General features: G+C 38.8%; 2 protein-coding genes across 2 annotated transcripts; both read left to right on the plus strand.

Annotated features, from left to right (window-relative positions):
- Positions 1-7,464: 7,464 nt before the first annotated feature.
- Positions 7,465-14,761, plus strand: slc22a5 (solute carrier family 22 member 5). The gene is made up of 10 exons (XM_069670667.1): positions 7,465-7,854; positions 7,947-8,050; positions 9,994-10,148; positions 10,271-10,442; positions 10,571-10,697; positions 11,799-11,893; positions 12,028-12,242; positions 13,850-14,032; positions 14,132-14,267; positions 14,648-14,761. The coding sequence occupies exons 1-10, from the start codon at positions 7,465-7,467 to the stop codon at positions 14,751-14,753; spliced, it is 1,683 nt and encodes a 560-aa protein (XP_069526768.1). The 3' UTR covers positions 14,754-14,761.
- A 1,613-nt stretch (positions 14,762-16,374) lies between these two features.
- slc22a4 (solute carrier family 22 member 4) lies at positions 16,375-24,925 on the plus strand. The gene is made up of 10 exons (XM_069674082.1): positions 16,375-16,782; positions 18,818-18,921; positions 19,012-19,166; positions 19,743-19,914; positions 20,178-20,304; positions 21,989-22,089; positions 22,211-22,425; positions 22,670-22,852; positions 24,453-24,588; positions 24,856-24,925. Exons 1-10 carry the CDS (start codon positions 16,375-16,377, stop codon positions 24,923-24,925), a joined length of 1,671 nt encoding a protein of 556 aa, XP_069530183.1.
- The last annotated feature ends 220 nt before the right edge of the window (positions 24,926-25,145 follow it).

Here is a 25,145-nt window from a genome sequence, read left to right on the forward strand (position 1 = left end):
ACGCACGTGGCGCAGGAAGTTGGTCAGAGTTAAAGGCAGCCACGAGTGAGCGACTTTAGAGTACGCATTTTGAATGCAGAGGTTTTGTGTCAGCCACAAAACAATCTCACCCACCCACCGGCCACCCGCTGTTTTCTTTTGGGGCTGCTGTTGTCTTAGTTAACCGAGGTAACCTTAGTTCACAACTCGAGATACAAACACTTAATATAAGAGAATAGGGTCCCAAAATGATTTTTCCCCACATTTATATTAAAATAAAATACCTCACTGTAATAAAATAATAATTAATTATTAATTATTAATTAATACAATTAATGTTTTTCTTCATCAGTAACACAGTAAAACAGGCTTAGAGCTTCAATTTTGCACATGTTAAACACATTTGCATGTAGCCAATAGTTGTCAAATACAGTTGTCAAGGTAAACCAAGGCCAACCTTTTGTTGTTCAGTTTCAAAATAAAACGTCAGTTGTCGCCTTTAGAACTTATTATCATGATTATTTGAAGTTTTCCTGGATATAGTAAGAGCAAAAAAGTTGTGTTATCAGAAATGTATGTATCCCTCTGTGACAGCAAAGTGTAATAGGCTATAGCTTAATCTGCTCATGATTCATACCATTATCAGTTTCTTCACAGAAATACAAAGTTAAGTAAGTTAAGTAACACTTCATCATTAGTGTAAAGCAGTGTGGAAACAGAATTGTGGCTCAAATTCTTTGTTTGTCCAAACTGTAAATAATGGTGTAATTCTCTATTTATTTATTGTTGTACTTGTAGTGTTGTTTCAGAGCAGGACATTATGTGATTCAGAGTGTATTCCCCATTTATTCCTCTATCAGCGAGGTGCTAATCAAGGCTGTGAAGTTTCCCCTCCTGGAGGAGCCACTGTGGTTCCTTGAAGCCTTTGTTTAACCACCAATTGTAAAACAGTGCCATTAACCTGAACCGTCTGTGAGTTGGGTCTCCCACTGAGACACAGAATGGTGTCTCAGTGGGAGTTTTGTGGCCCCTGTTAATTTCAGTTAATTACCATAGCCCTTTTGTTTCGCCATTTGTTTCTTGTCGCCACTGCACACTGAGGAAAACCCTAAGTAATATTTTTCTATTTCTATATATCTATTGTACATTGAACATCCACTGTAGCATGTAGCAGAAACATTTCAGCTTCCAATGTTTCTCCCTTTTAACCCTCTGATCCAAATGATAACAACGTAAAGATCGGTTTACCGGTCAGTAAAACAATGTTCAACCAATGAGTGGCCTCCTCATGTAGATATGTTGTCAAAATGGAGCTGGAGTTTTGTTATCCAAACAGCTGTATCAAAGTGGAAGCATCAAAAGTCTAATTACTTGGGAAAGTCCATGACTGCATGTCAGGGGGAGAGAGTGAGACAGACATGGTCTCTCCCCCCCTACACTATCAGAAACTCGTGATTTTCAGCATTTCCTCGTTTGTAACTTCCCTCACAAGACTCATGCACTCTGTACCCGTTTATCTCCGCATTGATAACTGACAAAAATGATCTTTGGTCCAAGGTCAGACTAGAAACACTGTTTCTTCCTTTGTTACAACTCCATAAAGGTCTCCCATCTCCATTCCCAGAACATAGCTGAATTCCTTGTTGGGCTGTCCAGTTCATCTCTAACTCAACAGAAAAGGGCTTAACCCTGTTCTTCCTAATTTCCTTAACACACGACACAGTAAATTACACATTAAGGGGATTTTCCAACCGTTTGGGAGAATACTCAGATGCACTTTTTCACGCACAGTAGATTAGAAAGTGGACACCACTCTGAGGTCTGTGAGGCAAATCAGGTTGATGCCACAGTCAACAGTCGGTTAGCTTAGCTTAGCATGATGACTGGACACAAAAGGGGAAACAGGTTGCCCACAGCTCAGTCAAACAGTAACATATTGCACATACCAGCATCTCTAAAGCTCACTCATTAACACAACCCTAGTGTTTATCCTTAAACCAAACCAAAGGTTTAAAGCATCAACTCACTGTTTATGTATGAACTATTTCTTGGCTTTGAGCAGTTGGCCAGGCAAGCCTCCAAGAAGCTACTGCTCCCGACAAAAACGTGGTTTCTGTCAGACGAGCTAATCCCTGTTTTTAAATCTGTGAACTAAGCTTCACTGACCAACTGCTGCCGGCGGCATCGTATTTAATATACTGATATGTTATCAATCCTTTAAGACAACCTGATAATGTATTTTAGTAATTTTACTCAATTTTTCCACCGTCAGTCCAACATCCATAAAGGAATGTTGCTCTATAGAACTTTAACCGTAGTGAGTTTCTCAACATTAGGCCGTTGTGATCTCAAAATTAAAGATCAGTAATTTTCAAGAAAATTGCTTCATAGTTGTTTCTGTTAATTAGCTTCATATAGCATCACACTGTCAAATAGACTGTCATCAGACTGTATAATAGTTTTCAATAACTAATACATTCAAAGATCTTCTAATTCAAACACTTTGTCTTAGAGCAAATCTGCAAGATGGTTTGGATTAGGCTGCACGGTGGTGCAGTGGTTACTACTGCCATCTCACTGCTAGAAGGTTCCTAGTTCAAACCCCAGTTTGCATGGAGTGAGACTTTCCGTGAGGAGTTTGCATGTTTTCCCCGCGCATGCATGGGTTCCCTCTGGGTACTCCGGCTTCCTCCCACAGTCCAAAGACATATTAAGTTAATTTGTAATTGCCCGTAGGTGTGACTGTGAGCGTGAAAGGTTGTCTGTCTCTGTGTGTCAGCCCTGTGATTGACTGGGGATCAGTCCAGGGTGTACCAGACCTCTCACCAAATAACTGCTGGGATAGGATAAGCTATTCGGATTAATTATTTCTTAAGTCTCATATGTAACAGTCTTTTCAGTTTATCTCTTTAGTTGCAGTTTAATTTGATTTCATAGTGAAGAAGATAAAGTGTGCCTACAAAGAGGTTAATGACTCTTTTCTTCATCAATATCTCAAATTAAAATAAAAATGGCTTTACACGTTGAATTCACTGTAAAAGACAAAAAAAATAAAACAGTCTTAGGTACCAAACTCCTCCCACATCAAACAGAAAACAACAACCCTCCTGTGCCATGTGCTGATGGCTTTTATGTCCTCTTCTTACATGTCACATGCAGGGAAGTCACTCTGACACTCACATTGTTTGAAGCCGTTAAAAACTGCGTAAACCCGGCTCTTTTTACTGTCAGGCTGCTGATGGAGGTTTTTTTTACATGCAGTGAAAGCTAAATGTTAATGATTATACAGGCTGAGGGATGGACTGTCTCCTACATTATTTACAGAGGAAATTAAACAGGCAGTTGAGGGGAAACACACCGTCAGAGATATTACATAATGAAAATAAGGTTATATGTATACTTACTGTAAGTGTTACATAAACAGATACAGATAAAAATAGTACTCTAATACACCACCTGAGCATATAAAATATGTGTACAGAGCCTGTAAAATCAGTGTATTGGGACTGATTGATTATGAGAATCAAGTGTGTAATCCTGGTTTTTTTTCCCGGACATTACCTGCACAATTTGTAAAATGCATCTTATATGTCGTGTACAGGTTCAAATATTCTTCCTGCAATAAATTAGCATGAAGGTTTGATAAATATGTATTGACCTGCAGAGGTAGCAAATGTTTTTAATCATGAAGAAGAACAGACACTTGTTTAAAAAGACTGGTAGGCTATAAGACGAAGTACTGATTCAACTTCTTTACTGAAGTAAAAGTGAAAACGGCTCTCAAATGTACTAAACCTCACATTATATTTGGGAAACTGTTCAACTTAAATCATTCCAACGTCAAATAAATTAATAAAAAAAAATTATGAACATTAACTTTGCTCCAATGTGTACATCCGTTGGACGGGGAATGTCTTGCTTCTCTAAATCTGTTCAGCAACGTTGGCATCGTTGGCTACTTCATTCTCATCCATGTTGCTACCAGTTCTCTTTGTCACCTCTTCTCTTCTGTTAAGTTTACTTCTCTTGTATCTTTTGTCTTGATAAATCTTTTACGTCCTTTTTCGACTTGTAACGTTAGTTGTGTGTGTGATGTATACTCACCGGCCACTTCATTAGGTACACCTGTACAATCTAATACGGCTCAATACAACAGCTCTGCCGTGGATTCTGCTTTTATGAAGTTTAGTTTTTGTTGACTTTTATTGTGTTGATGATGTCGGAAGTGTGTAAATTCAATGATGTTTGTTACTGAGGCCATAGTTAAAGGTGGTGTTGCACTAAACTAAATTATATTGAGATGTGTTTCTAATTTTTTGTCCTCCCTGTTCACATACATGAGGGGGCCAGAGTATTAGAAACACCTCTAAGTATGCAGCCCCACCACCAATTATGACCTTGATGCTGAAATATCATTGAATTAACACCTCTATGACAGCTTAGAAAAAAGCCTGTACATTACAGGAAACATGAAAGCAAATCTTATGGCTGAGCCGCTGTATTGGATTACATTAGATTTTTCATGTGTAACTAATGTAATGGCCGGTGAGTGTATAGCGATGAATACACTAGAAGGCTCTTTCTATGCGTTGTTGTCGCTAGAGATAGACCGATATGGTTTTTTCAAGGCCGATACCGATACCGATACCGATTATTAGTAGTCAAGGAGGCCGATAACCGATATTTGGAGCCAATATTCATTTGCGGTAAAAGTGAAAATATTGGCGTCAAAATTTTGAATAATACAAACTCCAACACTTAACTTTGTTTAAATGCCTTTAAGCATATGTTTATTAAACAAACAAACAAAAAGCGCAGGGAGTTCCCAGGGTCAGCAGCATCTCTTATAAAGTTCACTGAAAATTTGAATAAATAAATAAATAACTTCCTGAAGTTTTATTAAGTAAATAAAACAAAGTCAAATAAAATTTGCAAAGAAATGAACTTTTTCTCCTCTCCGCCGTGTGTGTGAGCACTCTGCACTCTTATCGGCCGTCGGATAAAAAAAAAAAAAAAAAAAAAAAGGCCAATGCCGATATGCGTAAAAAATAAAGTACAGGCTCCTAAGAACTCGAGTGCTATTGAGCAAGATGCATGCTTATTTTGTGCAAGGAGAAATCCAACCTTTGCTTGGTTTAGAGGCAAACTGCTATTAGGTTTTCACCTGATTATCATAACATGGTTAGAATAAATGATTTAAGCTTATTATCCACTTAGAAGCAACCAGCTTTTATATAAAGTAACTCACTTACTCCGATATTAAATCTCCAGCAGCATGTGAGCCTCCTCAAACGGAGTTTCATGTGAAAGCAGTTAGCTGTTGTCCTCAGTGATGAAGGCCACAGAGGACTGTGGGCTGATCTTGTCATGTATTGTGTGGGGGAACAAAACACCACAGCCATGCAAATGCAGAATTCACATTTGCATCCTTTTGCTCAGATGAAACGTTCACGATTATCTCCATGAGATGTCGTTCATGTGAGTGCTGACAGTTTTTTGTGTCAGTGTTTGGCCTGAGTAGGGGCGTCTGCATTGAGCTGTAGACCAAAACCTATTCAAGAAATATGCATCAGTACATACACTAATCTTAGACTGAAAAAATTTAATCAAACAAATGTGACTCTAAAACGAATGTTTCTTTTTTGTTATTAGGCCTTTTTAGCAGTTATCTGAAAGATAATAATTATAACTTTATTTTTACAGCACCTTTTATACAGCACAATGTTACAGGCTAGAATGTGCTTTGAATATAAACACCAAAACAGGATATTAAAGCTCCTGTGAGGAGTTTTTCACTGGTTATGAAACAGACTGAAATTAATTCTGATACCTTAATATGAGCTACAAAAGCAAACCAGACCATCAGCGACAAGATTGATTATTTCTGTATAGTTATTTTAAATGCCTGAAAGTGCTGGTGGGGGGGTAGGTGTCAGAGGAAGAGATTAACTGCACGCTGCCTTTATTTACATTTTCCAGAGCAAAAATTTAAAATGAGTGATACATCTGACAGTTAAAGAAAGCAGGGTGAGATTCTTTATTAATACCACCACTTAAAGGGCCAAGTCATCAATTTTCAACCTCAGTCCTATCAAGCTATTATGGGGAGCTAATGCCATTATGGTAGGAAAAAATGCGATTTGGTTTGTGCCTTTGGAGGACACTATTCCCTTCTCCAATGGGCCCTGGAAAACCTCCGCCAGATGCCGCGTTTTACGTAGTCTGGCGGAGGTTTTCCAGTGCCCATTGGAGAAGCCAGGGAACTTGCTGAAGTACACTTGCTCAATCTAGGACGCCCGCCTCCAATGTCATGTCTCGTTCAAAATAGTCAGGTTCGAAATGTAGACTGCAGACCCGAAGATTTTTTAGACAATCCACCGAAATATTCTCGTCGTATTTCGGATTCTGTACTGCTCTGAGCCACTGCCTGCAGTGAAAACTGTAGTATTTCACTCCATCGTCTCTCGCTGGGCCGTTCCTTTCAGGCGGAGGGGAGCAATGCATGCTGGGTGTTGTAGGAATGTAGAATGGGTGAACCCATGAGCTGTTTGTACAACTTTCTCCACAGCTATGGCGCCAATTTCCAATATCATTACTCCTATTGATTACAGAGAACACCAGCTTTGACTAACAGTGGCTTTCTCCTTTAAGTGTGAACAGGACAAAATCAGCAAAGAGATGAGAGGTACGGCTTTGTCCACAGGGGTCGCCAAAATCAACACAAACCGAAAGTTCCTCACAGGACAGATGGATGATGAAAGATGAGGATGACAAGAGAGGCAAATTAAAATTAAAAAACATTTTAGAAATAAAAAAAAAAAAAGAAAATATTTATGAATATTGCTGCAAATAGTAAAGAAAATGTAAAGTAATAAAAGTAAAACGAGGGGTTAGTAGATTTACATTTAACATTTACACACAGTAGCTTAAGTTCCTGCTAATTTCTAATAAAGGCATGCTTGTCTCTGCAGTGTGGCTTTAAATAGTCCATTGGGAGTCTTAATGCCTCTTAGAAACATTTCGAGTACAGGCGCGTGCAGTTCTTTGGGGTATTTAAAAGAGAGGAATGTTGTTTAGAGAAAGTACCACACTGACCACAGCCGTGCGGGGGCTGGGAGGTCAGATTGGCCACTCTGAAGCTTTTGATCATGTTTTTCTCTGTGCAAACGAAATCAAATCAGAGAGTGAGAGTGTTTCATTCACTCATCTCAGATAAATAGTCACAAAGTAAGAGATGCTGCATGTGGTGGCCTTACTGTAAGTCTCTCTGGGAGGAGTTACCCCCCTAAACAGAGCTTTAATCGAACTGGAAAGTGAAGTTTTTCAATTGTAACTGCGTCCCACAGAGGGACCAGCTCACTCTGCCCCACAGAGAGCTCAACCCTTCCCCTCTGGTACTTTAAGACTTTAAGAGGGATCTCAAACTCTGAAGAATTTCACAGGATTTTTTCTCCCTCTTGAACAGGGAGGTATATTTTATAGAGAATGGGAGACTATGATGAAGACACTGCATTCCTCGGGCAGACCGGTCCTTACTTCTGGACCACATTCTTCCTCTTAAACACGGTTTTTGTCTCCACCGGGTTTAATGGACTCTACATTGTGTTTGTGGGGGCCGCTCCGAAACACCACTGTCTCATTCCGGACGTTAACTTGACAGAGGAGTGGAGGGATGCCATCATTCCTTTTACGATAGTGGACGGTGAGGAGGTTCAGAGCCAGTGCAGCAGATACAAGCTGGATGTGGTGAGAAATCTGTCCGCTGAAGGATTTGTTCCTGGGAGTGATGTGAACCTCACGAACCTGGAGCAGGAGGGATGTTTGAATGGATGGGAGTACAGCAAAGAGATCTACCAGTCCAACATAGTCACTGAGGTTAATATGAATGTGCATGTTTTTTCTGGTAGTTTTGGACAACTGCATTTGTTTGTTTGTTCGTTTATAATCTGTGTTTAATCTTTTAACAGTGGGACCTTGTGTGTGACAACCAGTGGAAAGTTCCCTTTGCATCCTCGACACTCTTTGTGGGATACCTGCTCGGGTCCCTGATCTCAGGCCAGCTTTCTGACAGGTATTTCATCCTTATTTTTCCCCCCTTAATCCCCCTTAAGTCATGTCGAGTCTCAATCCAACATAGACCTTAAATATTTAGTGTAGTGAGACTGTTATTGCCCTTTACTACATGCTGTAGGAGTGGTAGATTATCTAAGGGGTTTCTAATATTTGGAAAATGTTACTCAAAGTCTGCTTGCATCTTGTAAAGGATCAGTTAAGTAAGGATATCGCACAATAGTTTATGCTACTGGAGGCTTGGGCCTTATAAGTTCTCATTATAGTGACAACAGCTCCATCTACTGTTGAACTTGATGTCCTGAAAGAGAGGGTTCACTGAGATCAAAGTCTCCCTCTGTGCCTCGTCTTTATGAAAGGGTTTTGGGAGGACAGAAAGCCAGGAGAAATGTACCAAAGCAGGATCTTTAATTTACTCTTGGGGGGTTATGTAGCCTAATAATGATGGTGGGTGGTTTACAATGTCCACTCTTGGGCCCTCTTAACTTAATCATTTATGAGAAGAGACAAAGTATTACTATAAAACCACACTCATTAGTGGCTCTGTAGCTGCGCTGTTTTGTAAGTTTTTTAATTATAGCTTTATTTATTAGACAATCCACTGTTGGGTGATGTAGTTTGTTGTTTATCCTAGTAGGTATAAGAGCAATCAGAGGTTGCAACAAGGGTTTGTCTCTGACAGACATTCGCCTTCTGTACCTCTGACAGCAGAGAAGCAGGGGGCTCAGGGCACAGCAGTGTGTTTGATCTGTTCAGCTCTTCCACAGCTGTGAAAACTGAGTGAGTAAGAAGGGGTGAAGGGCTCTGAGGTCTTAGAGCCTTTTGATCATTGTGTCACAGTTATTAAAGCTGTTGATTACATTGTGCTGCATAATTAAATTGATGAAATATTGCTATTTTAAGGTAAAGCAGGTCTACAGTTGTGTTGCTGTGACCATTTAAAGGCAGGTGATAAAGAGGATAGTGGAGAGGTCAAGGGCAAAGTGTGTTGTAAATGAAACAGTGCATATAACATGTTTTATAAGGAAGTGACATAGCATCTTAATTTCAAACAATCTACATTAAAAAGATGCATTTAAGGAGCATGGTGAACATATAGACATGCTAATTGCAGGCTACAGGACATTGTGTTCTTATAGTTAGTGGATCCTTTTTTGCCTGTGCCAAGTCAACGTTACACAAAGAAACTATATAACTTACAAAGATAAATGTATAAGCTGTGTTTCAAAATGTACACTTCTACCTCATACAGCTCATGTGACATATTGTCAGCCTTTCAGTTGGCTTTTGTATTAACTTGGTTGCAAAAGAAGTTTCAAGTTAATGCAAAAAGAAAAAAGTTGCCTGCAGCTTCCAGCTCCTTGCGGGCACATGCCACAAAAATGCAACATGGTTACATACAGCATAAGTTTCCTGGAAAAAGTTACTGCTTTTGCTCTGTACTGCCAACCCCCCTGGATTAAATATTGATACAATTGGGTAAAGTGCTGACTGTCAACTTGAGTTTGAGCCTGTTCAAATCCCTTATATCTGCATGAGCAGCTCAGGAATGTACGAGTACCCCACTAAGAGACATAGCAGCTAACTTAGTTAATCTACGCTTAAATAGAGGTTAATAGACATATTTAGTGTCTAAAGTCCTTTTTCATAATGGTGCTCTGTCTGTTCTGTGCTGCCGAGCTCCTCACTGGACATTTAGCCTCCAGTCTGAGCTTCAGCAAGTGGTGGCAACACTCAGTTCAACAGGCTGCAAGTCAAGAACAGTCCTCAGTTTGGCTATAAAAACTTCTGGGTTGTATTTTACGATCGATGCCCCGCTGTGTTGTTCTCAAAATATGGATGTAATTTGAAACAGGGATCACATAAATGTTCCTCTCATCATATTTTTGAACATGCTTTGTGAGTGGATCCCTAACAATGACGTGTAATTCTTTTACCGTTCAGGTTTGGGAGGAAGAAGGTCATCTTCATCTCTCTGGCAGCACAGTGTGTCGCTGTCATACTCCAGTCCTTCTCTCACTCATGGAGGATGTTCTGCATCATGTTCCTATTTGTTGGAGCCTCCCAGATCTCCCTCTATATCTCTGCTTTTGTATTAGGTATGAATTGTAAAATACTCTGCATCCTTTGTTTGGTAGAAATTCTTGTAGCCTGCTTTAATAGATACAAAAAGAAAAATAAATTACTGAACTGAACATGTGTTTTATGTAATCCTGGACAGGGACGGAGGTGTTGAGTAAAACTATGCGAGTGATCTTCACCACCCTTGGGGCCTTTCTCTTCTATTGCATTGGGTACATGACTCTACCCTGGATTGCATACGCCATCAGAGAGTGGAGGACTCTGCTGGCCGTTCTGTCTGCAACTTCTGTGGTCTACATCCCACTGTGGTGGTACGTTTCACATTACACTCACTGATATTTAGTGTATGACTATAACACCTCAAATGGTTAAACAGATTTGGTAAATGACAATCTGTTCAGTGAGCTTTCACAGTAAGCCTTAATTGGTTGTTGAACAGGTTCATCCCAGAGTCTCCTCGCTGGCTGATCACTCAGGGACGAGTGGAGGAGGCTGAGGCCATAGTGAGAGATGCTGCAAGGAAAAATAAAGTTGAAGCCCCAGCTGTGATTTTTAAAGAGTTTGAGGTGAGTTATTTTTCATTTCATTTATTTATTTACTGAATTAGGACAGTGCACATTAACCAACCTATCAGCAATATGCTTCAAGGTAAATATGCCGGAAGTAGCACAACCACCCACTGGACGCCTCATGAGACGGCCCACTGGACGGCACGCAGACATGCTTACAAACAATCTTCCTTATAGAATGGACACACTTGTTACATGACAAATAACATACCCACATACACTAAGTTGGTTAAAAATGCAAGATGATCCCAATGCCCCCAGGAACTGGCAAACGAGGAGGAGACCAATGTTATGCATGAGTGCTTAGTTAGTTTTTAACCAATGTCAGTGTTTTTTTAAAAGGTCAAGTAGTTGTCGAAGTATCTGATACGTGCTGGGAGGACTGTGTGCCTCAAACAGATATCACCATTTGGCTACATTTTGTTCTACGCCTAGGTACATTACAGTCTCCAGTTTTTATAAACAATATATGACATTTGATTTATAAAGTCCTCTTTGGCCTTCTGGTGGAGAATTGTTTCATTCATGGAAACGCTGAAAACAGCATCTTAAAATGTGACTCTTGAAATTAAAGATCTTTTGAAATATTCAGATATTTCCTCTTATTGTTACAGCCCTCGACATTATTCCTGTTTCTTGACATCCCTCAATCAATCAGTTTTTATTAATATGGCACCAAATCTTAATAGAAGTTATCTCATAGCACTGGTCTAGACCCTACCCTTGCATGTGTGCAATTTAGCAGTTTTGTCAAAAAACGTGAAAATGGCACCATAACCTTAAGCCCTAAGTCTGCAAAGCCCAAATTCCATTTGTTCATAAAATATCTGAGATACGGGGCGCTAGTTCAGCTCAGTCAGTGGAGCAGGGGCCCCATACACAGAGGCAAAGTCCTCGCTGCATGGGCCACTGGTTCGACTCCAACCCCGACCCTTTGGTGCACGTTGTCCCCTCTCTCACTTCCCCACATTTCCTGTCTCCTTCCACTATCCTATCAATAAAGGCAAATGCAAAAAATATACAAATACATATCTGACATTTTCTGTGTAAATCAGAAAAACATAACTGAATGAATCCTCTTGTTTGCATTGGTTTCAGCTCCAGGCGATGCCTCCGAGAAAGACATACAGCATGCTTGATATTCTGAAATCCAAGAACATCAGATGCATCACACTGATGTGTCTCCTGTTGTGGTGAGTGGTTGTTTTCTTCCTCGTTCTGATAATAAATGCAGGTTAAGCATATAACCATGTGTGTTAAAACAACACTAGAACATTTGACAAATAATGCCGATGTGCCTTTAATTGTATTTTTCTATACTTTGCAGGATGGCAATAAACATTGGGTACTTTGGATTGTCCCTGAACACCTCCAACCTGAGCGGCGACCCCTTCATGAACTGTTTTCTATCAGCCGCTGCTGAGGTCCCGGCCTATGTTGTTTCTACTTTGCTGCTAAGGAAATGTCCGAGAAGAGCTCTTCTGTCGTCGTTCCTCGTCATTGGAGGAGGAGTTCTTCTTCTCATCCAGCTCATCCCTGACAGTAAGACCTCTTGTTATGTTTTTTTGTAAAATTACAGGATAAAAGATATTTTGCAGCTATAATACTTATGGACAGGACACAGACACCACAGCAATGAAGGATGAGGATTCTTACTTACATGGCAGCATTACAGATCATCTCTTAAAGCTTGTAGAGCTCCTGTGAGGAGTTTTTATCTGGTTATGAAACAGACTGAAATTAATTCTGATGACTCTATATGAGCTACAAAAGCAAACCAGACCGTCAGCGACAAGATTGATTATTTCTATATAGTTATTTTTAATGCCTGAAACTGTTAGCGGGGGGGGGGGGGGGTAAGTGTCAGCCGAAGCGATTAACTGCATGCTGCCTTTGTTTACATTTTCCACGGCAAAAATTTAAAGTGAGTGATACATATATCTGTTAAAGACAGAGTGAGATTTTTGTTAAAATCCATTTCTTTCTTTGTCTTAAGAAGAATAGATTGTTTACCATTTCAAGAGTTGATATAAATGTTACAAATCTTATTAAACGGGTCTATTGCATCAAACTCAGGCCTCTGGATTGAACTGAATGTACTGAATGAAAGTTTACTCTGCAGCAAAGTCCAGTCGTAAATCTATTTCTTCTCTCTCTTGTCATTTCTTGACTGGTCGGTCTTTTACAAGAGATGATTATGTTAGAACTAGGTGTTATTGAGACACTAAAGCTTATCACAGTGTCATAAGTTGGCTTTATTAGGTTGGCTTCACTTGTGCAAGCTGAAAAATTATGCAAAAATCCTCAGCTATGCAACCATTTATTTAAGGCTGTTTCATCACAAAAGTTTCTGCTGCTGATTCTGCATTTTTTTTTAAGACTTGAGGGTCATTCAGGTTATAACACAGTGTGAGCCACAGCAGGAGACACATGATGAATATATACTAACCCTTTCCAAGTAAAGGGACATAATATCTGTAAGAAATGACAGTGTAAGTCATGTTTCCCTCTGCAGGCAACCAAAGATATACTCTGCTATGTTAAGTCACACTTGCAATGATGGAAAGTCTTTACATCACCGAGCTACTGTATGTTTTAACACACATGCTCCTGTGCTGTGAAGCTACACATGACACTAACCCAGTGCCATGTGAGCCCAATAACTTCACCCTTTCCCCTGAATGACATCCCAATATTAATTTATAAACTAGTGACATGATGATAAAGACGACGATAAAGAAGCCATACTCTTTAATTAATACATCCAGTGATTAATGAATTTATCTGAAACGGGTTTAAGAAGGTTTATAGTAAGAAACGGTGCCATCGCTTTCATCTTCTTTTGCAGAAAGACGGCATTGTTCAGAAAGCCTTGGGCAGAAAAAGTTGTATAAAACTTCCCGCATTACTTTTTAATATTCTTATAATAGGATTTTATTTGAATTAAAACATTTGTTATTTCCTACATTTAGCATTATTTAACATTATTAAATGTATTGCTATCTATTTTCTTTTCAAATCTGAATTTTTCTTCTTGCTCGGCCGAAACGTGTCTAAATGTTTTCCTTTTTTTGACAATCTTTTCCCCTTACTTTGCGCAAGATGAGATAGAAATCATCCATAACCATCACTTTTTCTCTCCTCCTCAGCTCTGCAGATTATTGCTCTGGCGCTGGAAATGACCGGGAAGTTTGGCTTCACCATGGCCTTCAGCATCGTCTACATCTACACGGCTGAGATTTATCCCACTGTGCTCAGGAACGTCGGCATGGGAATGTGCTCCTCTGCTGCACGCATCGGCAGTATCACAGCTCCTTATGTCATCTATTTAGGTATGTAGATGTTAAGTGCAGTATCAGTACAAAGAAGAAAAAAGTTTTAGGTTCATGTAATTTTTCCTATAAAGAATTTTCTCCCTTTGCTGTTTGCAGGTACTTATAATAAGGTTCTGCCTTATATTCTCATGGGGAGCCTCACGATCGCCTCCTCTGTGGTGAATTTCTTCCTCCCCGAGACCCTCAATCAAGATCTTCCAGAAACGATGGAGCAGATGCAAGAATGTCAGGGGTAAGCACATTTCTCTCAGGTTACTGTAGGTAATAGTTCGGAGGTTATCATAACCTCAGTGTTTTAAAACACTCTGCACGATAATAAAAACACACCAACTCTGTCACATAATGATAAAGATGAGAGGCTTTTGTAATCTATATGGAAAGAGGTATAGAGGTAAGAGACATATTTACAGAGCTTTAAACCAACAAAAGATCTGAACTCTCCTTGAAAATGGTCAAAATTGTTTGACAAGCTAAAAAAAGATATATGCCTATTTTTCACCTGTCAAAATAAAAAACCTTAAGCACCATAAAAGCTAAATCTTATCTTCTTGTATCTGTGTTTCACTGTTTTGTTAATCAGCGATTTTACCGTGTGTTTTCTTTGGATTGCAGGTTGTGCAACGGACCTAAAAGAAGGAAATATGTTGAAAATGGAGGAAGGAACAACCCAGCCATACAACATGAGTCTAAATCTGATGTGCAGTTTCTTAATGCGTAGTACAGACAGACAGAAGGAACAATGTCTTGAAGTTAATAATGAGAAATCTGAAAATAAAGTCTAAAACATGCACAGCGGGATCCAAAACGTCCATTGCCAAGAACTGTTTTGGTTTTTTATCATTTTAAATAAACTATTTTTGTACTCAGTTCATGCTCGCTAATTCAAGAATTTTTGGGGGGGGGAACGCTGAGATTGTAAAAAAGTTTTTAAAAATTATTAAAAGTTAAAAAAATTAAAATGTTGTTTAATCTTTTTTATTTTTCTTAAACTTATGGAATGAAAACGAATTCCCTTTCTGATTAGTCTCTATGTGTCATTAAAATATGAACCCTCTTAAAAAGTTTTTTTTTCATCTTTAAAATGTTTTATTGTTGTTACTCTGAGTTGTATGAGGTTACTGAACCAAGCATTTTCATTCAGTGCTACTTTGACATTTTGGGAGGCATGTGACAAAGATGTACAGGAGCAAATTAACGTATTATTATTATTGCATGTTGATAAACCTTAAAAAGCATGCAATGCTGTTACGTCAGGCATCTTTAACGTCTAAGGAAGGGCAAAGACCACCCTGGACTTCATCAAAAGATTCTGAAAAGGGAAAAGTGATGCTTTTGGGGTCATATAGTTTCTTCATTTCTATGAAAAATATGTTGAATCAATGTGAGGCAGTGTGCACAATGTGGTAACATTACACCTTTTCCAGTTATACTGTTTGGAATAATATTCATTGGCCAATACAAACCATGTGACTGAACATTACTTTATTTTTTTATACTCACAAGTTATTGGTATTAAAATCAGACCTTTGTTAAATGAAAAGCATCAAAGAGTTTATACATACACAACGTTTTTAGACAGTTTTACTATATTCATCGATACTGCAAAACACAAAAACTTGCACTGTCACCTTGTGCTGATCTTTGCAGCCGTGACATTAAAACAGCAGTTGGCTCTATGCCAAAATGTCATGGCAATAAACTGTGATTATCAAACCAGATATAACTGGAGTTATTCAAAAGGGTTATTATGTACAAAATAAAAGCGTTTGTATAAATCCTGATGAATTTCAAGCCCGTTTAAGAAAAAGAATTAGATAAAAAGTTGCTCCCGGGCCGCTGTCCAACAGGACTTTAGACACCTGTGAGTGTTTATTGAGGATAAATTACCTCCTAAGCAAAAGTGTGATAACTACTTTATCTTAAACCATCTGTTTAAAGAAATGAATGATTTAGCTCTGCTTGAAAATCATTAACTGGCAGTCCAAGAATTCCAGGCATTATGTTTCTTGCTTTACGATGTTTACAATGTTAAAAATATAATTTCCTTATTAGACATGTTTGATAGAAAATATCTAAATCTAAAAAGCATACATTTGATAGCATTTTGTAGATAACAGTAATAAGTTAGGGTGGTTTTAAAAGTCCTGTATGTAACTGTGTGACCTCCCAGATCTGGTGAAGCCTATAAAACTTGAGCTCAGCTGTATCACTCACACAGATGAAATGCCAACCACAGAGCAGGAGACCACACTCTCTCTTGTGCCAGTGTATTTCCTGTATTGACAATATTGCTTGTGTTTTTCCTTCCTTTTTTAAATATCAAGGATTTTGTTGAGATAATGGACAGCTTAAAAATTCGAGACTATGACACCATCACATCATTTCTTGGATCTTGGGGAGCCTTTCAACGAAGGATTTTTTTTGCCTTGGCGATCAGCATCCTCCCGAACGGATTGGTTGGCGCCTACATAATATTTGTGGGTGATACCCCGGATCATGAGTGCTATATCCCTAAAAACTACAGCATCAGTGAGATGTGGAGAAATGTGACGATCCCGTTGGAGACTGTCAGTGGCGTCGTAAAGCGCAGATCTTGCTCAAGACTTAACCTAGAAATTGTCAGGGACTATTCTCAGAGAGAAATCATCCCAAATGTGGATGTGAATGTGAGTGAAATTCCTCTGGAGAGTTGTCTGGATGGATGGACTTACAGCAAAGAAATCTACCAGGCGACCATTGTCACAGAGGTGAGTGATAAGTCAATATACTAACAACTAAGCTGGAATTTTTTTTTTTTTTTTTTTTACAGTGTAGAGATTAAATAACTGGGCAGTACTTCAGTTGCAATAGCAGTCTGCAGGGTCAAAGAAGATGCAATACTCCTGTTTATGGCCATGAAATTAAACAGGCAGCATGTTTGTGTTATGTCATTTAAAAGATGAGTTTCAACTTGGTTAAAAAAAAAAAAAAGGTTGCAGAGTAAAAATCATACAACTAGGGATGCACGATATCTGTTATGCCGATATTTTCGATACTGATATATGAGGCACATGTTTTTTTCCACCTAATTGCAGATAACATCAAGCCTCCCCTGTGGTGTTATTGATGTCATGTCTACTCTTACTGTAGCGACCACTTTCAGATGCAGAAATAACGTAAAAGTGCTTTTTAAATTCACTAGGCAATAAGTACTGAGATATAAATATTTAGGTCCACTTGTTGCCAGGTGTAACTAATGTGGAGTTGATGGACCAACTGACAAAACTGATTGACTGTTAGCTTGCTAATATATTTCCTATTTAGAGTGATAAGTAAAAGAGGTATTAAAATGATGTGACAACAACTGAAATGCTCTTTAGTATGTAAACCAGTACTTTTAGCAGTAGAATACAGATTGTGCAGGCAGCATTCTTATCAGCTTGACTATGCTGATGTAATTTACATGCATGCAACTGCAAATACCCTTAAGCCCTTTATGCAATGTATCACAGTTCTCTCAGATTTATTACTAGAGTCCATTTTAGAACCATCATTGTATCCTTTATGGGAAGGTTGGGTGACCATCCCTCACGACTCAAAGAGAACATCATTCTGTGTAGGTGGAATAAGCTTCAGGACTCCCTTAAATTAGACACATTCTTACCTCTAGAACAGTTTAAGCTCAGGTTAAATGATGTTGTTGAAAATGAATGCTGCTGTTACTCTTGATGTGTCCTCTGTCCCTGTGAATTGTGTAGGTTTTTACTTGTTGCTGTAGGTCTTTTGTTTCTGTTGTATTTGCTGGTACAAGTATGTTTTTACACTTTTGTGGTGTAACTTGTTTCGTAGCATGTGATTTTCACACTTTTATTATGTAACCTGTTTTAAATTTGCACATGCAGGGCACCATTGCAAACGAGAGCAGTATCTATCTTTTTAGATAGCATTACAGCAACACAGTAAACCTCAAATTACAAAATGCTATGCCAATAACGTTTGACTGAATGACTAAATAGGCTAATGTTTGCAAGGTTAGCATAATGAGCTCTCTCTCATTCTAACTGCTGAACACTATATTGACTTTAAACCACACATATTTCTTTGTCAAAGCAATCTATCTATTTACAACAGACTGACACTTAAATGACCAATTTAGCCTCCTAAAATTTACATTTTTGGCAGTTCTGTTTCACCTTCAAATGCTAACATGACTGTTTACATGTCTCCGCTAGCTAAAACAACCCAAGTTTTAATGACGTAACCTGGTTACTTAAATTACTAGATTGAAAGAAGCTTATGGTTTCCAAGACTGAGGAAGGACTTTACGCCCAAACTTGTATATTTGCTAATGCAGTGTGGCTAACGAAAACTTTATTTTTTCTTTCAAAGCACTTTATCGTTTTTTTCCCTTCTGACATTAGTACAACCGCTAATGCTACTGACTACTGCTAATAGCAACTCTTGCTAGGCTAGCTTCTGTAATTTGAAAACCTGTGTGACTATTAAAGCCACTAATACTCATGATGTTACTACTTATAGGAGTGATAGTACCACAGTGACTGATTCAACTGCTAGTTATTATGCTGCTGCTGCTGCCACATGTACAGAAATAACCTTGACCTTTGACTATTTCTGACATTATGGCTAGCGCTAGCCACTGATAGCATCGCTGCTACTGCAAGTGAGGCTATAAGACTAAAAGTAAGATGATGATGATGCTGTTTCTAAAAGTTAGTAAAATACTGTTCATACCACTACTGATTTACTGATATCGAAATGGTGAGAAATGTGTTGATTTTGCAGTGGGATTTGGTATGCGACAGTGCATACAAAACTCCGCTGGCCACCTCAATACATTACGTTGGTGTACTTGTGGGAGCGTTTGTCTCAGGCTGGATGTCTGACAGGTCTGTACTGCACCCAGCAGTGTCTGAATTTGAACAGTCCAGGTTGCTGTTAGGCATTATGAAAAATCTTGCACTGTTTTTCTTCCACAGGTACGGACGGAGGCCAGCACTTTTTCTCATGATGATTCTTCAGACTGTGGCGATAACAGCGCAAATATTCTCACCGAGCTGGGAGATCTTCAGCTTCATTTTCTTCTTCGTGGGTGCCGGAGGATACTCCAACTATACCATTGCATTTGTGCTGGGTAATTTTCCGGATCATGGGTTTTAATCATGCGATATACCTCTGAATATATTTACCATCTCTCAATAGCTCATCTTACCATGTAGGCAAAACAGGGAAAACAGTAATAACTTGGTTGAATACTTCTTTTGGGGCAGCATGAAAAAAACAACTTTGTTCTGTACAAAAGTTTACAAGTATGTCAAATGTGTAATGCTAACTTTCAGATGAATGCATGTAGATTAAATCAGCTATGTAGAAGTACTAGGGAGTAGGTTGAAAATAGGCTAACATTAGCGCTTGCCTTTGACATCCTGGTTGTGCCCCATCTTATTCTAAAGTTCACCATCATCATTTTAATTGTAGAAAATTTGGAAGGCATTGCACCAAATGTTGTGTGAGGATTCAAATAGACAAAATGATCCTGATTTTTTAACATAATTGTATAGCAACGCCTCCATAATTAAAGGCATGTTCTCATGCTCTTTTGAGCTGATCTCACACACCATTTGCTTGAATGTGCTTGACTTACTATGAACCACTCAAAAAATGTAACCTCTGGTTTAATAATATCTCCTTTAATTTATGACACCTACAGGTACAGAGATTCTAAGTCCCAAAGCCCGAGTGGTCTTCTGCTCCCTTGGGGTTTTTATGGGCTCTGCTATTGGGTACATGGTAAGCCCAGTTGCGGCTTACTTCCTCCGTGATTGGCGGCTGCTGCTTATTCCCATGGCCGCCTCCGGCCTGATCTACCTCCCTCTATGGTGGTAAGAATACTAACACACAGGGTCCATTATACAGTGTATAAAAGAGTCCTAAACTGTGCTAACTGAGTTAAAACTAAAATTAGATGTTGCAAACAGCTAATATTATAGCTAGCTACATATTGCTTTTTACCTAATCCTTAAAGGTGAGCAGTTTCCAAACTGTTTGCTATAAACGGTGGTGTGACCAGGCCCCTGGTTAGGTTTGGTGCACTTTGTCCTGTGTCTTTGGAGATGTTCTATTTCTGTCTTTTTTATCTGTCCAGGATAGTCCCAGAGTCTCCTCGCTGGCTGTTCTATCAGGGAAGAGTAAAGGAGGCTGAGGCCATACTGAGAGACGCTGCCAAGAGAAATAAAGTAGAGGCCCCACAGGCCATTTTTACAGCTGCTGAGGTAAGACAATCAGCTAGTTTTTATGATTAACATGTAATAAAGATGAACTACATGTGCATCTTAAATCAGCGCACACGTGCACAGGTCAAGCTAGTTGTTGTTACTCATCCCATTTCCAGGAAAAACAGCACAGCTTAAATACAGTTTGAAGACAGCAGATTATTAACTTTTGGAGTGTAGCAGTACCCAAAACAACAAACAAATTTGCAGAGTAAGCCCCAACTTCCCTAACACAAAATCTCATATTTAAACAAATGGCAGGTCGTCTATCTGAGCTCCTAAGAAGAAGTTGCAAACAAAAAGGGCTTCTCACCACCAAACTGCTGCTATGTGGTTTATACTTATAGTGGATTATTTAAAATAAAAGTGTTTACTAACTTGCCGGACTGGAAATAAGTTTGAACACTATATTTTTACCACACGCCTACACAATTGATTCAGCTGCCTGCATCATCACCAATTCACACATACACACCAATACACTTAATGGTATTAACTTCTATATGTAGAAGTGTTTAAAAGCCATATCACACTTGAGGTTGTGCTGTTCTACTGAATATCAGCACGGCTGGGATTATGTAACTTTGTGATTATCCTGTGGCCTTGTGTCTATGAGGAATTACATTAGTGCTGATGTTCAGTATAACAGCTCTTCCTGTTGTGTGATATTGCTTTTATAAATCATTTCCATCTCCAACCAGTTGCTGTGTTTAAGTTACAAAAACATATAATTGAATGCGGTTGTAGACAGACAACGTGTCTCCATCTGCTCTCATTGTACAAAATTGATGCCAAAATAGCCCCCGTGATAGGTGCTGCCATCTTGCGATGGTGACGTCAGTTGGAGCCAGGGACTGCGCAGTAGAGATCTGCGGGTGGAGTCACCGTAGCCATTTCCACTAACCAAAACACACATTTAACTTACTGAGAATTTTTTTTTTAAAAGCAGAACAGCTTCTTGTGTTGGTCTGAAGCGGACGTTCACAGATATGTAAACTTCACTGACTGTAGTGATTGTTTAAGTTACGTCTCCTCTCACCGTTCCTCCTCCACTCTGCTAATCAGGAACAGATCAGCTGCAGGAGCTGTGTTTGTCAACAGAGCTGTCAATCATCCTTTTTACAGCATCAAATAGCAACTTTAAACTAAACTTGTCAGAAAAACGAACACTAGGATTTAAGCACGATTATAACCAACTTTAATGACAGAAACCATGTTTCAGAAACACTTATTTGGTGTGTACTTTGATTTTATAGTTTGACTCATGTCCCATCTGTTAACATGGAGGAGGCACGCTTTATGACCTATACTACTCGAAATGTTTTGGCTTCACTTTACGGGAGCAGTCATGTGTCCATCTTTTAATACAGTTATAATACATTATGGGTTAAAGTAGGAACGTCGGTAAAGCAGTCTTCAGTTGTCTCTAAACTAATGTATTTGATTCTTACAATATCTTTTATCTACAACTGTTTTATAGCCTACTGTAAAACTTTATTAAACCCCTGCAGCAGGAAATATATATTGACAAACTGTCAGAGTGCGGTGCTATTACACACTGATTTCCACTGTGACATGTACATGGACATGTTTGTTTCCTTTGGCAGGGCTCATTTTACATTTACACTGATTCAGAATTTGATTTTTCAGGTTAAATAGTTTCAATCATTCTTGTTTTTTGCAGATTGAAGATACACTGGCTATGAAAGAAAATAAAAACAACCTTTGGGTTATCCTAAGTAACTGCAATGTGTTATCTTTAGTAATACTGTGTTCAGTTCTGTGGTAAGTATACAATATCCTCACCACTTAATCAAATTAACACATCACTAAAGGTTCTTGAATGATGATAAATAAAGTTTTTAGAGTTTTTTGTATTCATCTGTTGTTTGAAACTTCTCCGCAGGAACATCATCACCGTCAGTTACTACGCTTTGACCCTCAACACTTCAAACCTGCACGGCAACCCGTTCTTAAACTGCTTCTTTTCCGCTCTGGCCGAAGTGCCAGCTTACATCATTGCTCTAATCCTGCTCAGGTTTTGCCCCAGGCGCTTCTGCCAATCTTCTACACTGTTGCTTGGAGGCATTATGATCCTCTGTGTTAACGTCATCCCGATAGGTAAGGCTCAAGTGCTTTAGCTCCTGAAGAATATGTTTGTGTTTATTTGAAGACAATGAAGTTGACATCATGGCTGACTTTCTTATCTATAGATTGACACCACTGACAAAAGGTGAATTGCTTATTTTTAAGATGTGGAAGCGCTAAAAATTGTTCTTTAGATAAGTCAGATTTTATTTTACATGTAACTTCTGACTTTTTCATTGTTCCCTGTGATTAAAGTTTTTTTTTTTTATTTCTTTAGGTTTACCAGCTGTGTCTGTGTTTCTTGAGATGTTGGGAAAGTTCGGCATGACATCTTCCTTCTGTATTGTGTACACCGTTACATCAGAGAACTTACCCACTTTTATCAGAAACACGGGGATGGGGTGTTGTTCAATGGCGTCTCGTATCGGTACCATCGTCGCCCCCTTCATCATTTATCTGGGTGAGTATATGCAGTCTTTTTGTTTCCAGCATTTAGCCGGTGTCAGAGCAAGTTTCTAACCCAAATTGAGGCAGTAAATTAATCTGCAAATGTTTTGATCATGTACAAGTTGTTTCATTGGTTTTCAAGCAAAAATGCTAAACATTATCCGGCTCCAGTTTCTAAAATATGAATTTGCTGTTGTGCTTTTTCTCAAAGACAGTAAGTCGAATATCCTTATCTAGTAAAGTTTTAGACTGTTAATCAAACAACACTAGCCAAATGAAAATAATGCGAGTGGCCATTTATTCACTTCTTTTTAAAGACCCCCCTCTAGTGAAAATACAGTGTTTAACCTTGTAAACATCTCCATGTGCTACAAGACATATCAGGGACAACATTAGCAGTCATCTCCATGGCTGGGCCTGTCTGTTTTTAAACTGCAGTGTACCAAGGACAGGCTGAACAACACATTTTCAGATTGGCAGGTTTGAGACGTCACAAATCTAAGGAGCCAATCCTGTTAATGTGCGGGGTGACGCATATCATTATGTGTAACCTATGGCAACCACTTCGTCGATACTTGAGCCAGCTGTAACCGTCATTGTAATTTTTGCAATCTCACTACTGACTGCTAACGTTAACACTACTGCTACTAATTACTACATTTCAAGCTCGCTAAGTTTCAATAAGTTGCCACTTAACGATGGCAGAGACGTGTTTTGTTTTCCCGACGGTGGGGGTGGTTAAACATTTGCATAGTGGACGGGGACTTTGCAGATTTTTACAAGGTAATTAAACGTATTTTGCAGAAAATAACATATTGTGGTGGCAATTTCTGATGACGAGACCAATAAAGTTCAGTGGGAAACAAAGATGTCTTTTGATGTCATTTAATTGAAGAATAATAGAAGATGAGTAAAAGCAGTTCACAACTCGAGTTGGGTCAGACCAGTACTACACAGAACGCAGCTGTCCAGCTGACTGACACAGAATCAAGGTTTACAGTGTATGTTATACATTACAGAAAGAATTCCTTCACACTGAGACAAAGCTAGATGTCATTGTTATGACTGTAGCTGAGGCGTCTGATTATCTAGAGTTAACCCTTCGCCTTGGAGCTCTCAGGCCACCAACTATCTCTCGAGGAAAGAAGGAGCAACAGTAAATCATGTACAAGACCCTGGAGAGGAGATAACACACATCTCTACAATGATCATATGCATGCATCATCAAGTTAACCTTAGCTGATTATGTCATGATTATTGACTCTATGATATTAAAGAAATTTACAAAACATAAAAAACATAAAAATTTCCTTCACACATATCAGACACAATTTATTATTTCAAGCAGAGCATTTTATGAGTCTTAAAATATGACTGGAGCTGGTCTTTAATGTTATAGACTAAATGATTAATGGGAAAAAATTAAGCGAAGCAAAAAATAAGTTTCTGGTTTATAGCATTTTCTTATCCTCAAGATGTATTTCCCTACAAAATGTGAAGCTGTTATTTTTATCTCCAGTATTATGGCATGTATTAGTTTGTCTTTGGATCGTAAAAGTATTTTAAACGTCTCATCTTTTTCCTTTCGTGATATTTCCGCCTTCTTTTTGCAGGACAATACTACAAGTCCCTCCCGTACATATTAATGGGAAGTTTTGCCATTATCGGTGCCTTCTTATGCCTCCTCCTTCCAGAAACGTTTAACAGGCCTTTGCCGGAGAACGTCACACAAATCAAGCAGATATGCGGGTGAGTTCACACACGATGGATATGCTGTATGTGTACACTATGTTTCATTGTCTGCACATGTCACACATGTTACTGCAAAAGTAAAAGCTTCACAAGCAGCAGTTAGAATACAAAATCAAGCCTTTCCACTTTATGATTAAAATTAGGAGTGATTGGAGGACCAGATAGCGGCTCCTGTTGTATTATTGTTGAAACCTGTAGTTGACCTCTGACCTCTGATGCTACTGCAGTAACACTGTTGTATATGTCCTCTCAATGTTTAAACAGGAGAAGAGGAAAGAAGGAAAAGGCGAGAGAGAAGACGGCTGATTCTGAGTGTAAAGAAACCAAGTTATAGTTTGTTTTTGATTTTTGTTTGTTTTTGTTTTGTTGATTTTTTTGTGTCAAATATTCTGTCATGACAGAGATTGCAACAAATCCACAAGTGATTGTAGTAGACTGAAGTATTTAAATGACCTATTTACTTATGCATATGTTTTGTTTTAAGTAAAGTAAAAAAAACCTGTATGTATATGTTGTGTATATTTCAAGCACTGAAACAGAAAATTGACCACTTG

The sequence above is a fragment of the Semicossyphus pulcher genome, unplaced genomic scaffold (genome assembly GCF_022749685.1).
Source record: "Semicossyphus pulcher isolate SPU_LCO1_2020_fin unplaced genomic scaffold, fSemPul1.0.p SCAF_10, whole genome shotgun sequence".
NCBI lineage: Eukaryota > Metazoa > Chordata > Actinopteri > Labriformes > Labridae > Semicossyphus > Semicossyphus pulcher.

Bases quoted from the DNA above. Each gene is read 5' to 3' on its own strand.
- slc22a5 (XM_069670667.1), top strand. From the start codon at position 7,465: ATGGGAGACTATGATGAAGACACTGCATTCCTCGGGCAGACCGGTCCT. The intron at 11,894-12,027 runs GTGAGTGGTTGT...TATACTTTGCAG, and splicing joins CTGATGTGTCTCCTGTTGTG to GATGGCAATAAACATTGGGT. The intron at 12,243-13,849 runs GTAAGACCTCTT...TCTCCTCCTCAG, and splicing joins CATCCAGCTCATCCCTGACA to CTCTGCAGATTATTGCTCTG.
- slc22a4 (XM_069674082.1), top strand. From the start codon at position 16,375: ATGGACAGCTTAAAAATTCGAGACTATGACACCATCACATCATTTCTT. The intron at 19,167-19,742 runs GTAATTTTCCGG...TGACACCTACAG, and splicing joins TACCATTGCATTTGTGCTGG to GTACAGAGATTCTAAGTCCC. The intron at 22,090-22,210 runs GTAAGTATACAA...ACTTCTCCGCAG, and splicing joins ATACTGTGTTCAGTTCTGTG to GAACATCATCACCGTCAGTT.